Consider the following 17,992-nt stretch of genomic DNA (forward strand, 5'->3'; position numbering starts at 1 on the left):
GGTAACTTTCTGGGGTCATTTAAAAAGTGACAATCAGCAAAATCCATGTAATAATATTCATGTAATTTAATACAGTCATTAGCCACACCTGTTTAAGCAAGACTGCAACAACAAAACTTTTTATTCCTGAAGGGGCAATTATTCCTGCAGACTGAACTTCTTCCGTCGGTCTTCAGCAAATGACTTTTGTTTTGTACAGAAGTCAATCTGAGAGAAATCCACACTGGGATTACGTTTTGGGATTAAGTGTCTTTAACACCTGGGCTGCAACAACAACACAAAGATTAATACAAAGAAAAGCCAAAAGATACAGACTCTAATGTGACTGAAAACTGAGTGTGAGTTAGGAAGAGAGACAGAGTATACTTAAACAAACCTGACTGCAGAGATATTAGTATTGAGTGGCCTATATGTACGTGGGTCCTTCACTACATCCCCAACTTGTTCAAACATGTTTATATTTGTTAGAGTGTGAACAAGTTGGGCTCAAGGACACTTTCAGCAGAGCAGATCAAGCTCTGATAGAGGTGCTTCTGATGGCATCAATGACCTTCAGTCACTGAACAGTCCATCGACCCACCGTACCAGATCATCATTATACATGTGAAACCGTACATACTCTCCCCTCTCTGCATTCCAAAATAGCCTCAAACTATTTCCTTCGGCTGTATTTGAAAGTGACATGATCACTTCAACTGCCCAGAAAAGAAAGATACGCTTGGCCCTCCGGCATCACAAACTGAGCAGAGGAAAGATTAAGGTTATTAACGCCTGAGGTGACGACAGCTCATCTCAGCAGCAAAGACCAGAGGGAAATCAAATAAGAACAACCAGGAAAAGGTAATAACCAAGAATATGAGCAAAAAACAAGAACCTAATATATCAATGACATTAAAGATATGTATTCAGAATCTAATCCTGCCAAATGTGCTTTGCCGGAGGTTTGGCAGAAGTCAGCAGTTTACAGATTGACTGAGAAGCGTAGGTTTCTGATTCCTGGCTTTCAGAGAGAGAGTATCATGTCCACATATATTGACTGAGCAGTCCCAGATCACTGCATGTAAATTAGCTTAACAGTCTGTGATGAAAGGAAAAACCAAAAAAATTCCTTATTTGCTTTTCGGTGCAATTAAATTCAATATGTCATTTTGCCTCCTGCTCAGTTCTTTTCCTTTTGCTGCTGCTGCAGAACAAATGTTCCAGTTGGGATCATTAAATCTTCCTAAATTGTCAGTCGTCAAAGCCAATTTCTTTATGTCAAAATGACTGATTCAAAAATCCATCCTCCACCATCTGTTCCTGCCTTTCAGCACAAAACCAATATGCTCTTCCACTTTATAGAGCAGGAATTCCACTTTTGACTCTTTGATGACAAAGACTCAAAAAATGTTTGTACAGCACACGTAAATCAAATAATAAATTGTTTGCCTTTGCATTCTGGAAGTACAACTTTAATGCACACATTCCATATGACAGAGGGTGAGTCATGACTTCAACCACAAAATATCTCAGTGGAACAATCCAGCAGAGCTCTACAAAAACTCTGCTGATAAAGAAAATTATCTACAGCTCCGTCACTGCTTTTCCACCTTCATTACACTAGTGCTGATATCGCCGGCCTGCAGCAAGAAGATGATCACCCCCCTCATTCACCTCCCTCAGTCGGCCCAGGAGGCAAGCAGCCTTCTCTGCACTTCCAATCACTTTCTTTTTTCTCCTTTTTTCTTTAAAACGAAGCACTACCCAAAGGCAACATGTTGCAAAGCGAGCTGTGTGGGCATGTCTCAGAAATGAGGCCATCGCGCTTTGGTGAAAATGTCAAGTCAATTTAAATATCTGTAACAATATAAAACAGACAGCAAAGTTTTTCAGCACATGCGAGGATAAAGTGTTAGTTACTGCTGAACTGAGAAGCACTTAAATTATGTGACAGAAGAGACAGACTTCCCTGTGGTACTGTCTTTATACAGAAAAAGAAAAAACTTATTTTCTACACTGATGCAAACCTTGAACGTCTATGAACCAGAGCAAAATATCTTTATTCTTTGAAAGGAGCTGCAGATGATCAGGTTTTGTGTGGCTCAATCACAATCCTGCTGCTATACCTTTACTCTATCTACATCCAGCATCCCTCTTTCCATTTACTCTCTCTCCATGCCTCTCCAGCTCCGTCTTTCATCCTGCCCCCTAGCATCTCTCTCTTTTTATATTCCTGTGTCATTCCCTCCATCCATTCGACTCTCTCTCGCAGTGTCAGGGGACGGCTGCCTGTGCTTACTGCATCTTATCTGACATTTTCTCCATTACTGTGATCAAACAGACGGCAAAGCAATACCAAAAGCTACAGGTTTACTCTGCCGCTGGCTGAAGGCTGTGCTTGTAGCAGAGGTTGACTTCACCTTCAAACTTCAGGCCACAAGGGACTGGTGCATCCAGCACAGTGCAGCTGATTAGAAGAATAAAGAGGTTCAAGCCTGAATCTCTGGTAAAATGCTATGTTTAAAGTCAGTATAATGTTAATAACAATATCTCAAAACCAGAGTAGCACTCAGCAGAGCCGAATTCGATATCAAATAAAATGACAAATCAACAAACAAACCAACTTGGTACAGGTGAAAACATAACCTCCGTGGATGAGATACAAAACTGTGTCAGCACACTAAACAGATGCTCCCAAAAAGGTAATTTCTTACTCTAAATACCAAATGAAATGTTCAATTATTTAAAAATGATTCATTGTCAGCAAGAAAGGACTTCACCAGATTGAAGCCAGGTGTGACTCTGATCAATTACGGCAATATGCACACCTCAGATTCTACAGTGGAAACAGTCTTCTCTTTGTTTAAACAGCTATATCAAGCTGAAGCCTGTTCGTTCCGTTTACTTTGTTGCTACATTACTGTATTCTGCTGTTCTTCCTCACAGGGGATAAACATCTGATTGCAGCACAGAGATTATTTTGTCCTGTAAATATGGTAAATAATTAACCTGACTACATTTTGCTAAAACATTTCTGAATTAATAAATCATTTTCCTGGCAGCATTTGTTCAGCATATTTGTGCATTTCTTTTCTGGAGATAAATTTTGCCTTTTGGCCTACGCATCTGATATCATACTGGAATGTGAACACACAACCTTGAAGCACCAAGTCAAAACAAGCTCAGAAATCAAATTCTATTGACTGTATGAGGTTAGAAACTGAGTTTTGTAATGCAGTCAGCTGACAGCTTCGGACCGACAACACACACAACCGACATCAGTTGAAAGTTTAAACTTATTGCCACACCTCACTGTGGTATCAGACTGACAGTTGGCCGTGGTGATCCAAGGATCTGGTTGAGACACCTGTCAATCAGGACAACATGAACCGACAGATACCTTTCTGGAAGCCTTTATACTTCCTACTCTGTGTAGGACCACTAGTGATGCTGTAAATGCTCTTGCACATGCACAAGGCGGGGTGCGATTTAGATTTTTGGCCCAACACTGAAGGTGTTTATACATATCAGGGTTCTCCCCAGACAATGGAATGGTGGCGCAGCACCACTATACTGCTAGCTCCCATATAAACCCATATAAAATCAATAAATGCACAGATGGAGAAGGGGTGCTTCCACAATAGCAAAAAATCTGTTGAATGATGATGAAAATTCACTGTTAAAGTTGCAGAACACATACTGGATAAACTAAGGATAAATTATTCCTCTCTGTCTTTCTTTCTGTCTCAATAAGGAAATTCCCATCAAAACAGTCTTAACCCATCTTTATTTTACAGTGCAATTTTCCTTTAATGTAACGAGTGTGTCGTTTTTAGTGAGTGAAATAAATGTGAAATTTAACTATATTTCCATAAACCCACTGAGGGATCCCCAAAGGGCCTTACAACTTACTTTGGGAATCTTTTTAACTGTGCTATAATTACGAGTCCCAACAGAATGAATTCTTTAGGCTTTCCATCATGACAGTAACAGAAGTAAAGGCCAGTTTTACAGCAGTACATGCAGCTGCACCCTTTCCAACTGCAATAAAATATCTCTTTGCACTCCCTTGTATTTCTCAGTGGGAAAAATAACCAGAAGAGACAGAAAAGAATTGAAGGAAGAAGAGAAATGATAAGAAAAACCTGTCTGTCCAGCCTACAGATCAAACGTACAGTATTCCTGTAAGGCAATAGCAAATCAAGACGATAAGAGACTGATTATTTGAAATATTGCATCATAACAATAAAAAAGCGAGGAATGGCCACAAATGTGTTTGGATCTTCAAAGCACTTCATGTCGGTATCTATTTTCTCTGAGTGCAATAACATCCCGAGCATACCAGGACTATCACAACACCATCTCTATCTTTTGTGCCTTTTTTCTGTATCCATTTTTAACTTGTAAATGCAAATGAGCACAACCTAAAATTAACCTAAATCGTGAGGAAGTGTTGCCATGTACCTGTCAGTACTATGAACTGAAACTGAGCAGTGTTAAATTGGACCACACTGGCTTTGAAATCCAGTGATTTTATATTATTAAAATAAAACAGTAGGTGCAACTGTCACAGCCCACTGAACAACCTGCAACAACACTGGAAATATTTACAGCAGACACAGTCGTCTCCAGCTGCGACCTGTTGTGGCCTATATGTTAAAACAACTGTCTCCAATAGAGGTTTTACTTTGCAGTTCAGTGACATAGATAGAGTCCCACCTCTTTGATGCCATGTTATAAGAAACTGTGAAGGGAGTTCTCTCCTGAAATCACAACCCTTCTATTTAAACTGGTGGAAGTTAAATACTCTGATTACACTGCTGCTGTTATGAAAAGGTCATAAAAGAAATGGATAATCACAATGTTAGGTTTTCACTGAACATTCAGTAACAGCTCCCTTGACGTCACACAATGCACTTCATAAATTAATCACACTGTAATAACAATACAACACAAAATGAAAGATTATGGAATTGCATCACAACCGCAAACAATAAACACGTCTGCAGTGCACCTGTTTTCACTCACTACAATAAAAAACTTGGCCACAGTTTTATTCCACTGAATAAAACCCCTTATGAGGATAATCATAGAGCAGACTACCAACTGTCTATGTGCACATACCCTTAGTTATGACTATCATTACAGTCCCTCTATGAATTAATTTCTTAAAACAATATAATCAACATAATGTCCATGTTGTTTAGTGAAGAATCCAGACAAACAGCATCCAAGAAGCGTAAGAAAGTTTCTACGTGGCTAAACTCACTGAGGCGAAGCATTAAAGCTGACTGTGATGGTGAATGCCTACAAGGATTTGTGGTATCAGTTTACACTCAGTTAGCAGTTTATTACGTTCACCTGGCTAAAAATACATACAGGCTAACCTGTCAAATAAATCTTGCATTAATGACAGTTTTAGTGTTCTGTAAAAAAAAAAATCCATTTCACAGGAAATGAGAACAGAGCACTTTGATTTTCCCGTTTTCTTCCTTTTTAACTCCATTTCCCATCTTAATAGTCTCAACCAACTTTACAAGAATCTCAACAATAACAGTTTCAGAGTCTTTCCTCTCCCTCCCTCTTATATCCCACTCCCCCACTTTCTCTTGTTCAGTAAGACAAGTGAGCTCAAGCTTTTCCCCATCAGAAGTTCAGACCTGGGCTCAAGCAGTGTCAGCCTCATGCAAGTGTGAAGCTGGGACAATATTTACAGTGCCCTTAAATTCAGATTTGAGTGGGTATGTTTACTGCTTCTTCCCTTAGTGGTGCATCACATTGCTGCTTTTGATAATTGTCACAGTCGCGTAGTATATGAAACAGACTGGTTTTTAACTGCTCATTCATGAGTCCATTCTTGATTAACAGCTCTGTATGAGTTGTACACTTTTCTTTGTTTTGTGCATGCAACAAGAAATACTATTTTCTGACTCTGAGTCACTCATAGTGCCATGTGATATGATTTACAACACATGCAACTGGTCTGTTAGTTTCCAGGGGATAATACACCAGTGCCATAAATACTAGAAAAGCTTTTAAAATAAAAATTCTTCCTAAAAATGTAATAATTCTCAATATTTTATCAATTATATGTCCACGGTCCGCCTATTAGTGACCTCTGCTCTAGACAATCAACATCACTACTCTTTTTCATAACAGATGTCAGTTAATTAATCTTGTTCTTTGCTTTTCCATTAAGTTTTAAAAGAATATGCAATTGTGATGTTTTGAATATGACTCTATTGTTCCTGCAGTGGCCACAGTCATGTTTACAACAGCAAATTCTTAATAAACTCATTAATATTTCAGTGGAAACAAACCTTAAATGTCAGTAAAATAAATAATTATACCAGCATCAAAATAATGAGAGAAGTTTAAAAAGAATGAAGAACACAGACATCAGTCAGTCCCAGTCCTCCTCCCTCTAATGAGGTGATTCACTGCAGCAGTTACTGCTGGCAGAAAAGTTTGCAAGACTTTGCCAACATTTTTCAGATACCGTGGCATGGCAGGCTAAGCCAAACAGTTCTGAGTACACAGCTTGTCTGTAACTGTTTGCAATTAGCCAAGCTAACGTGCTAAGCATGTGTAAAACGGTAGCGGTGCATTAGAGACCACAGACAGATTAAAATATCACTTTCTACCTGTTTGCATGTTGATGCTTGTTGAACAGGTGAAATGATAAAGTATTTTCTCTAAAAGGTTTTGCCACACTGAGTGAAGGCTGCAAAAATGTGATAATAAATTAAACCAAAACATTAAAACGAACAGATGAAAGAACTGTTCGCGTTGGGGCTCATCACAACAAGGGTGATAAATAATTTAGCACCTGGGCTCGAGTGATACCATCTTCCAGTACCCATCTCTACTCCCGACCCAGGCTGAGCTCCACATTGACATGCTATGCCAACACCAGCGTTCAGCACTGTTATATATTTTTACAAACTTGTTGAATAAATCAAGAGGTGTCAGTCATGCTGCCATTCATCCACAGGTTTCCACAGTGGACACTGAACAGCGCGGGCATTAGTTATATCACATTCTGTGTGTGGTTACGTGTCTCGTTATCTCAAGAGTGAATGATGACAGAGCATGCAGGTGAAGCCTTGATTTGTTCTTCCTCAGGGGAAGAGGTTCAACTACTGTGCTCCTCTGTGCATAACTAACATTTTTGTCGTCCCAGCTAAAGACACACACCGTACAGTTAACATGATTTGTGAACTGACACAAACTGTATTAACCTACATCCTGCGTGTCATTTTACAACAAATCCTTTCATGTAGTCTGGGCATCACATCAACACAACACTTTTAACTACAAGTACTGATGAAAGCTTGATTTAATGAGGCTTGCTTTAATGATGCTTCATCCTGTGGCAATTACTGCAAGGAGCCCTTGAGCATCGCACTAAACAACCAATCCATCACAGACAGTGTGCCGTTCAGCTTCCAGGTGTGAATGTGGGTAACTGTGAACACCAGGTACCACTGTACCAGAGCAGACTCTGAATTAGTTTTGAGACTTCCCAGGGTACAGCAAGTTTTAACAGAGAATTCTCAAACTGAAGTAGTCCAAGAAAACCCTAACAGAAGCTAAAACTAGAGGCCATCACTTCCTCAGATCGGTACTGGATCTTACCTGGCAGTGTGGTGTAAACAACCTTGTAGCTTTCAAACGCTCCTTTCGGCTCTTTCCACGACACATGCAGCTTGTTGGGGCTCAGGATTTTGGCGCGAAATCGCCGGGGCGATGAAACTGGATAGAGAAACAACAAAAGAAACAGCTTTACATAATAACTGTCAGTTTGAAACTGCTGTAAATATGTGAATGATGAATGAATGAATTAAAGATCCCTGTCATGCATCGTCCATTCCTCCAATACCTTTATATCAGTATTAGAAAAAACTGCTGTCATCGGTGTGTATTAGTGGATTACATTCATAACAGTGGATGGAGTTCAATCCAGTTCAGTCAAAAAATTTCTGCCTCAGTTAAGAATTCTGATTGATTAGATTTGTGTTTCAGCTACACACAATAATAGTTATGTCAAAATGCTGCTATTGACAGATTAAAAGTTCACAGTACATCTATTTTTCCTCATCACAAACAGCATCCCTGCTCAGGATGTTTAACAGAACTGCAGGTTTCACAAAATCTGCTCTCCTTCTGTTTTACTTCTGCGAGGTCGTTCATCCGTTGAGTGCAAAACAAAACTGTGACTGAGTTGAGTTAGACTGAACTCCCTCCAGAGTTATGGTGGCGTACAGGCAGCCGCTCCATCTGTGTTTTTTAACAGTTAGGAAAGGAGAAAAATAGAGAGGGATAATTGTATCTCATCCAAGCGGGAGGATACACATCAGAGAGATTAGCTCGCACAGATGTCACATTAAAAAGCAAAGTCCCATTCTCCTCCTCATCCTCATTTTCTTCATGTATCGACCAGCCTGTATTGTGCTCATCTCTGTGGGGATTCGACAGGTTTCTTCTGTGTTCCACTCACCGTCGCCATCAAAGCGATGCCTCTCATCCTGATTAGTTGTTGGCCCCGTCAGCTGCCTAGAGGCCTACCCCCCACTTTTCTCTCTATATCCTTCCCTTGTATTAATTTTCTCAAGCCAACATTTCCTCTCCATCTCCATCACCTCATCTGTCCCTTTGTCTTTCCCTTTTCTAGATGATCCCTCCCAGTTCTGATCCCATTTTCTTTCCTTTCTTTTCCTTCTGCGTCTCTGTGCCTTCAAACTGTCATCAGGGGTAAGAAGAGGATGAGAAAAAGGTGAATGCGACTTCCTTTTAACTGCAAGGAGAGAAAGAACAAAGGGCACCAAAGGGAAAGGCGCTGGAATAGCATCTGTTTACTATTCCTCTCCTGTCCTCAGCAGGAGTGTTTAGATGTACAACACAGAGTGACTAGATCCACTGAGCTGCACAATTTCCACATACATTTTACAATGACCTCAACCTGTGTATAAACCCTCAGAAAAGTCAACAACACTGTGTCATTGGAACTTTCCTTCTGGCAAACAACAGTCTGATCATATTTCACTGAGCTACGACACAGTGTTGTTGTGTTTTCACATGAAGATGCAGGTTAAAACACTGGAAGAAGGCCATTGTAAAGAACCGCAATGCCAAAAACCACATATCCAGGGTCAACAAACACAACACCCCTTCATTTTCACACCAGTAGAGCCAAATCCCATAAAATAAATATGTATTTAGAAGCAACACATTCCCCAGTCTAATTTGGTAAACTATGGAAAAAAAAAACAAAGAAAAGCCAGGGGGCGGAAAATAAAATATGAAGCCCACAAACTTGTTGACGTGTTTGTGTCCTCATTATAAGGTGAGCCATCTGCTGTCGCTGACTTCTTTAAATATCTACACTGTGATTGACACCTGGTGGAGCACTGATGCTCTGGTGCACGCTATGATGCTTAAAGGTATGGTTCACCCAAAACAAAACATGGGTGAAAAAATACTGAGTTTGTAAAATTCACCTTTTTGAAGGATTTTTGTGGCTGTGTGGGACAAAATGCTTAAGTGATGTCTCTCCACATGACACATGATAACAATATGTATGGCTATTTAAACATTAACATCAACAGATTACTTTTTTGTAATGTGCCGACCTTGGTAACAAGGCAGCACAAATCTGAAGACACAGTAGCTGCTTTCTTTAGCTTTTCTGAACTGATTTATCCACTTCCCTGCAGCTTCCTCCACAATACAGGATTTAGTCAAGCTGATAAGACCTATCATCAAACACCTCTGCAGCTTTTCGGGTGAACCGCCTCTTTATGCATGCAGAAGACTACTCATGTAGGTATGCAAAGAAACTTGAGTTCAGCACAGGAAGGATAATCCTGATTTCAATGGAGAGAATGTGAAGCCAGTGCATTCAACAGCAGGCAAATATATTTATATACAAACACATATAAGAAATACTGTACCAATTATCTCACCAACCTGGGGATGAGAATGAGGGCTGCATGGGATTTCGGCTCAGGGTTTAGCTCTCTGTCTCGGAAACAAAGGACACTCTCTCGTCTGGAGAGAGCTGCTCAAATCCCAAGTGATTCGAGAAACAGATTTCGCACCTCTCTGTTTACAGTGTGGTTGAAATGTGTTGATTGTGTGTGCAACTGTGTGAGCACATCCAACTGTTCATGTGTATGCATGAATTATGTATCTTTGTCTGCAACAGGAGGAGAGTGCATTCTGGTGTATGCACATAAAAATCTAAGTGAATCTTATTCCATGGAGCTCTGTCAGTTGCTTGTTTCACGCCTCGTAGGAAAACCTGCCGGTTCCTTTGCAGCAGCACACACACACATACACACTCGCTAACACAAAGTCATGGATGTTCTCTGCGAGATGGTATTTTCACGCAGAGACAAGTATTGGATGTAGAGCAAACAGCCCGGTGAAGACAAAAGGCCTAGCCTGTAAAAATGGGAACTTAATTCTCATCTATTTTTCATGGAGACTCTTGTGCAAACAGCAGAGCCGAGTGCTGCCGAAAACTGGAGAGGTGTCTGTCACACCCACCGGGAGTCATGCAGACTCAGCTGCCAAAGTTTTGAGTGAATTCTATATTATCAGTGAGAGGAGGAAAATCTAGGTAGCATTATCAGGTAGAGACAGTGCTGAGCTGAGTACATAAAACGGTAAAACTCTCAAGAGAAGCTTTTGGTTTGTAAACATGTCTGAGGAAGACTCAGGACTTTATGTTGTCAATGCCAAGAGATAATTCCATTCAACAATGATTCACTATAACATATCATTTAAGAGTTAGTATATTTACTACATTACAGTGCACACTGATACACTGTCCTTCCAAAGTAAACTAGATAGTGATGCTTGGTAAAAAGGATATATATCCTCTTCATATAATGTTTTGTTTAATTTGGAAATTCCCCCCTTCTTTCTATCTAATACACTGACAACTTCCACCTGTCTTCGCAGCTTCTGATAATGTTCACTGGAATGTCAGTAGCTCATGAATAAGACTTAGAACATGTCATCCAGAAAAAAGGACCACTGAAATATACTCACATTTGACCACATTCCCCTAATCTGTTTCCCCTCCAGGTATTCCAACTTTCTTCTATTATTTCTGCATGCAAAAAAAAACCCAGAGGAGCCTCGACAAAGCCTGAGCTAAGCCATTGAAATCATTGACCTTTCACCTTTTGAAAAGGATTTAGTGACAGGTGCTAGGTAAAAGAATGATTAAAGACATTACTTAGTAATTGCTAAATCACAGCCCTGACTCACATGGTTAGCAGTTTTAGGCAAAAATAAAGAGGAATGTTTCTTTTGTTTCATCTCTCTGGATTCAACGTGCATGTAAAGGATTGAGCTCATGGGTCAGCATGAAGTCTCCATGCATGACTCCACTGAAACAGAGAGAAAACTGCTGAGGAGTTTCTCAGTGGAAGCTCTCCAAGCTGGTCGTAACTCCTCAGCTCGTCCTGGCTCACTGGTGTAGCCGAGGTTAGCACACTATGGCCTCTTCACTGAGGAATGCTGTGGTTTCTTTCAGTTTACTTGCACTCTGGCCAAATCCTTCTGAGTGTCCTTGTTGTGACAAACTTATTCTGTTGCACAAGTGCCAGGCTGTACCTTTACTGGGGTAATTATGGTTGTAGACTCACTGATAAAAAAACAAAAAGACTTTTTTGGTCAAGTAATTAGCTGCAATCGACAAAAAAACACTGCAACTACTTATTTTTCGTAAGGTCTTTTTTCTTTTTTTCTTTTTTTTTTTAAGTAGAAACGACAAATATTTGTTGGTTCCAAGTTTTGGTTTTGTGTCTAAGTGATAACAAACTGTAAATGTTGGGTCTTACGGACACTGCCTGACGAGCACTGCAGGAGCCCTAAAAACTGAACTTAAGTTAGCATTTTTGCAGTTTCAGTTTCTTTCTCAACAGGTTTTTGTTAGATGAAACAAAAATGCCACATAACACATTCAAAGGCAAAAACCCTAAAAGCATAATATGGCTTCTTTAACATACGTCCAATACAGAGAAGATGTGCTGCACAGAGAGTTTATAGCTACTGCTAATTTTCAACTATGGGCTTTTACATGTACAACATACAGTAGCGTAAATACAATCTGGTGATTGCATTTATGATACAAAATCATAAATGTCTTGCTGACCTAAATCAATTGAAAAATCCCATTGGCTTTTGTTGTGGAAACACGAGCAAAGCTAACTTCCAGGTTTGCCTACAATAATACGTCATCCCTGCACTCAAAATAGAGGCAGCAGCAGCAGAGTGGTGCTCTGCTGCTGACCAATCAAAATACAGAACACCAATATCTCTGGGCAGTGAACACGGGAAACTCCTCACTGTCTGAAATCAACATATGGTATAGTTGTTTAGTTTAGCTAATTAGCATGCATTCTGACCTTTCAAACCCCTCATCTGTGGTGTGGCACAGTATCAGCCACTGAATTTACGGTTATGGCTCCATGTCAGCAGGCTGTGGTTCCCCACCACAGAGCTGAGCAGGTTCAGTCCTGTTTCAGTTCAACACTGCCAACAACCTTTAGGCCTAAACGTTTTTGGTTGCTGCATCACTACCTAACACTGCTCAAAGCAAAACATCAGCCTTTAAGTGTATTTTGTTTTTATCTTACATTTTCACATCAGCTGTGACCCAACCAAACACTTCAGGTTTAAAAACAGCTACAAAACCTTTATCTTTGATCCAAGGTCAGGTCATCTGTATAAAAAGGGAAAAACTCACTCAGCACAGCTAATTAAAGATCCATCATGAATACTAATCCACTATTTGTATTCCTAGAGAGAGTGTGTGGTAAAAAAAAGAGTGTTTAAGACTTAATGATGATAATGGTGTTAACGAGACTGTCGAGAGAGACGAATCTCCTTAGCAGGTAATGAGTGAGGTTATGTGTTAATTGTTGAATAGGTTGAGTGAGTAAATAGGGTGAGAAACGATGTCAGCGAAAACATAATTTAATGAAGAGCCTCTTGTATTAAAAGTCAGTGAGGCACTACAGTAACACACACCAATGCTGTGAACTCATCAGACGAGTTACAATGGAAGAGAGGTTTATCAAAAACTGATTTACACAAGGTTACTAAGTTAATTACACACATGGCAAAAGTGTTTTGAAAAGAGATTTCAAATGTGTGACCACAGTTATCCAGAAATCTGTCGTATATCTTCCCAAAAGAAATTAATAAGTTAAACAGCGCTGATTATTTGCAGTGGTGACAGGATGTGCCACAGCAAACCAGATTCTCTCACAAACAGTCAAACACTTTTTCTCAGTATGAATTGTGCTTTTCCCTTTGAGAGAGACACACATGTGTTTAAAGGCACATTAGAAGGATACATTGAATAAAAATCAACACTTTAAAATAAACATCTTTGAAGCAAAGCTGCACTTTAAATTGTGACACAGAGAAACTCGGAATTTAGCTGACAGGATAAAACTGTGAGTGAAAAGAATGATACCTGCATTTCCACAACAGAGTCACAGAGGTTTACCGAGCCAGCCGTCGGCTTACAGCCTTTATTATAACCCTCACAGCAGATAAGCAGTGAATGATTTATAGCTCAGTTTGGCGCCATTGTGGAAGCAGCCAATTAATTTTTCAGTAAATGAGAAACCTAGGCTGTTCATAGCCTTGTCTGATCCTGATATGGGCTGGCTGGCCCTGTTTTACATCCATATGGGAAGCCCTAAGAAACCCTGCTAAGCACTGCAATGGGAAGCCTTGTTTGGCTCTGTGGTAGAGAGCCTCGTTTGGCCTCAAAGTCAAAGGCCCCAGGTCGTTGATGAAAACTATGTTGAAGATAACAGTTATTATGGAAACAACCACTAACTTCAATTAGGGAAGTGTTGGCCCTGTGGGAATCTCTGGTATTCCCATTCTACACTTGCAACTAATGTAGAAACCAAGTAATCCTTCTTTAGGGACGATATCAGCTAGCCCCATGTCTACGTGGTGTCGTAACGGTTTAGCACTTTGTTTGAAAGATATGGGTTGCCCTGTGGGGTACTATGAGGAGACAGCATGATTAGCCCTATTGGCCCATTTATAGAAAACCCAGCTAGGCCGTGTTTGGTCTCATGTAGCTGGCTGGTTAATCCTCTATTGGTCTTGTTGACCCTGTTAGCCCTTGAGTGGAAAGCAGGATAGTGGAGGTACTTACCTTGGCCCCGCGCTGGCTGAGGAAACAGAGAGACGAGAACGAAGCCCAGCAGGCAGAGGCTCAGTCTGACTGAGAACTGCATCCTGGTAGCTGCAAACAGGAGGACACAACACACCTGATGGAGAGGGAGGAAAAGAGAGAGAAATTATAGGAAAAACAGGAGGAGCAGAGGATGAGACAAGGAGAGGAGGGTAGGATGACAGCAGGTAAAAGGATGTTGAAAGAAGGAGTGAGCCAGTTTGGAGGGGAGAGAAATGAGGTAGGGGGAGACGAGGGTAAAACAGAGGAGTGGGGAGGAAGAGGAGGAGGGGGAGATGAAGGGATTTAAAGCATCTGAGAGAGGACTTAAATTCACCATTTGGCAAATAATAAGTGTATTATCCTGGATTACACTGCAATATTAAAGCACCTAGACTTGAGTCAACTTGAATTAATTATGCTCATGTTTTGTTGTCAGATTTCTTGTATGTCATAAATAAATATGTTCCAAAAGCGAATGAATTTCATTACGAATAGACTGGTTTAGAAAACTGGTTAATATAGTTATGAATAGACATGTATCATCAGCAGTAAAGCCGCCCCTTGATGATGTATGGACTGCCAAGTTCACTTACATCTCAGCCTCAACGCCCCCCGGCCATCTGCCCCTCCCATCAAATCCCTTCACAACTGGTATGCCATTGGTTTAACGGTTTAAATGAGTCCTTCTGGGCAAAGCTGTGAAATCAATATCTTCCAGATTAATGTCTGTTTTTGTCTTCTTTTGTATGCAGAATCAAGAATATAATTGTTATTATCATGACTCAGTTTCTCATGTGAGTAAAAGTCAAGTCACATACACAGGCTGCATCAAACAAGAAGCTCAGTACTCCCAGCAGAAGGCTGAAGGTGCAATGAGCAACACAGCTGTCATCTATAATTGCTCTTTTTTCTTTAGCTCGTCCCAGAAACAGGACATGGGATATTAATAAAAACTGAAGATATGTTTTTTTAATACCTGGAGGCATCAGCATTTGAACAACTGCAGAAAAGTCTCTGCATCTGTAAGGTTGTCAAATCGTCACACCTTTTGTTTCCAGCTTTAGCTGCAGCAAATTTCTAATTTATCAATAATATATTGACATGACTTTACAACTTGGCATTTTCACCATGTCAGCCTGAAGGCAGGCTGTGTAATAAATACAGAGTTAGAATTATAGGTGTGTTGAGAGCAGCCCTGCCTCCAGAAAAATCACTACAATATCCTTGAAATATTCCCTCAGGGACTTGCAGCGTGGCTGTGGCTCACTGTACTGAGTTTATGGCGACATTAAAACACCTGGCTGTTTAATGTCCAATTATAATAACCTTGTAGTGACTCAGCCTCTATAATTTTATAGTGTACTAATGCATGCTTCCAGCTTGAGCCTTTAAGGGTTATGTCTCTGCATCACATCACTGCAAAGTACTGCAAATACAACAGTAAACATCTCTGAAAGACGGTGCAGCCTCCCGCTGCTGAGAGAAACAGCTGTCAAATATCTTATCAGCACCAAATCACTTTAAGTTTACCGTCGATAAAAGGAGCGGAAGTTTTCCTTAATTGAAACGAGCACAGGTGAGATCAGCACGGTGCGCCAGCAGCAGCATGCGCGCGGATCGGTGTGAGGTGGAGAGAAGAAGGTTTCAGTATAAAAGCAGCTTGTATTCTGGCAGTGTTGTGCAGTGAGAGAATAAAGAGCAGCTGTACCTCCTGAGATCTGATGTGTCCCGGCCCAGCAGCTCTCCTCGGGGCAGCTGTATCGGCGCACTAGTCCCCAAAGCGACTCTGATCCACTCTGTTCACCAACTCTCCGCTCCCAGTCGAGCCCGAGACAAGCTCGACCGCACCGTGCACCACACTACCGGGAAGAACTTTCAAAATAAAATACAAAACAGTGAACACCAACTAAGTGTAGGTAAGCTAAATTAAAAAATATGAATCATTGCATTTTCTTGTACTGATCCAACCCGAGCCATTTCATCAAGGCATCAAGGCTTTACTGTTACTATCGTTATTATATCCAATTTAATTGTGCTTAAACTCTTAAACTCGCCTCTATTTTGGGTCTCTGCTGGAGAATTACATGCCCTTATTTAACAGAGTATCACTGCAACCACAAGGTCAATTTGAATAATCAAGTGATAAGTTTAAATATTTTTCACTTGTGTAAGTATAAATTAAAGCTTTAATTTCCGCCTTAAACACATCTGAACATTATCTCTTCCAACCTTTTCGCTCATAAAGCGAATCAGAGAAGAATTAAAGAGCTTTTAGTACATAATTCTTGGGCAAACTTTGGCCCCATCTGTGCCATTTGAAATTTCTAAGTTAACAAACTATATATTTCAGTTATGTGATGATGTTGACCGACGCTGGAGCCATCGCTCTGTAGCAACAAATGCTAAAGACTTAAGCTAACATCCCATTAGAGTTAGTTTGTCTCCTTAAAACTACAGCTGAAAACACACTCATGTCACTCAACGTTTTTACATTTAATTACTTCACAAAGGAGACACTTACCAACCGACCAACATAAACACTTGATATAAACCTTCGTTTAAATATTACCATTCTTGCTGGAGCTAGCTGGAGAAACGTTATGGTTTGTGATAGCGCGCTAATGTTCGGCTGCTAGCTTAAACGGTTTACTGCCAGCTTTAACGCGACTTGACTTTAAGCTAACTTTAAACTAAATCGTTTTCTGACCTGCAAACATCATCACTGTCTCCAAAGTCGAGTGACTCAAAGTGGAAGCTCTTCCCGCTTGAAAAAATAATCCAGTTTTTCCGAGGTTTTCTGCTCCAAACTGCCGGTTTTTAGCTCTACTAACGGTCAGAACTGCGGTTTAATGCGACTGCAGAAGCTCCGCCCACTGCGGCGTTACTAAACCAATCAGATGGTCTCATTCTAAACAGGTGATTCCTAAAAGAGATTATGTGTTTGAGCGCCTGTTTTGTTTTGCCTGCATAACAAACACAACATGGACATTTTAACAGGTAAACTACATATGTTAATGTGGACACCGGACCTTTTATGGTTCCTGGAGTGATTTGTACAGATTGATTAAAGGCTGTTGAACACAACCAAAGCTTGGCCTAGCTTGCAAATAAACTAAAATACAGACAGGTAACCAGTTGACACACAACATTATTCACTTAACCTTTTCATGCCTGTACACATGCACAAAGCATTTTTTTTCTTTTACTGCTAATTACAGAATGTAAATTTGATAGTATTTGCAATTTTCATAGATGTTTGGTTTAATTAAAAACATGCCTGAGGCTTCACTGTCTGATGTGTATGCCTAGATGTTCAGGCAACACTGAAGAGGGTAAAAGAAAACAAAGTTTGCATGTTGTGGCCTATTCATCATTCAATCCAGCCATACAGACAAACACTAAACATTATTAAACAGGCCAACAATAAAAGCAAAAAACATTATTAATCATTCAGGCTGACAGTTTTCCCTTTTAATCTGAAGGCTGAGCCGTACTTCCTGTCTCTGTGCAGCAGTGTGGGTCCAGCTTGATGCTGCTGGTCTCCTCTCAGTTGAGACTTGCAGCAGACTGATGGGTGTTTCCCGCTTCATTCACCATCCACCCCTGCAGCTATTCATTCCTTTTAGCCACTTTAATGCGAGGCGAGGCAGCAGGAAAAAATGTGTATGAGCGGCAACAGGCTCTACCAGGACTAAATGTGTATTTCTGTGGCCCCTGGCTAAGTGCTGGAGGACTCCCCGGGGCTGCTGCTTCTTAATGGGCCGGTGCACCTTTCTCTCTCTCTCCCTGTGT

The 17,992-nt window shown here is 40.5% G+C and overlaps 1 protein-coding gene across 24 annotated transcripts in view; it reads right to left on the reverse strand.

Annotated features, from left to right (window-relative positions):
- LOC119016673 (collagen alpha-1(XIV) chain) overlaps nt 1–17,074 on the reverse strand; it is a 181,318-nt gene extending 164,244 nt beyond the window's left edge. For 13 of the 24 annotated variants that reach the window (XR_005074221.1, XR_005074225.1, XR_005074222.1 and 10 more), the window contains exons 1-4: nt 16,908–17,074; nt 15,909–16,072; nt 14,180–14,294; nt 7,618–7,734 (exon numbers count right to left, since the gene is read on the reverse strand). Coding sequence is in view for 15 of the 24 variants with exons in the window: in XM_037092778.1 (XP_036948673.1) it covers nt 7,618–7,734; nt 14,180–14,261 (199 nt within the window). In the remaining 9 variants the exon portion in view is untranslated. The remainder of the gene's footprint in view (nt 1–7,617; nt 7,735–14,179; nt 14,295–15,908; nt 16,073–16,907) is intronic. The other 11 variants (XR_005074227.1, XR_005074228.1, XM_037092779.1 and 8 more) reach the window with 2 other exon arrangements.
- Nucleotides 17,075–17,992: the final 918 nt, after the last annotated feature.

The sequence above is a fragment of the Acanthopagrus latus genome, chromosome 3 (assembly GCF_904848185.1).
Source record: "Acanthopagrus latus isolate v.2019 chromosome 3, fAcaLat1.1, whole genome shotgun sequence".
Lineage (NCBI taxonomy): Eukaryota > Metazoa > Chordata > Actinopteri > Spariformes > Sparidae > Acanthopagrus > Acanthopagrus latus.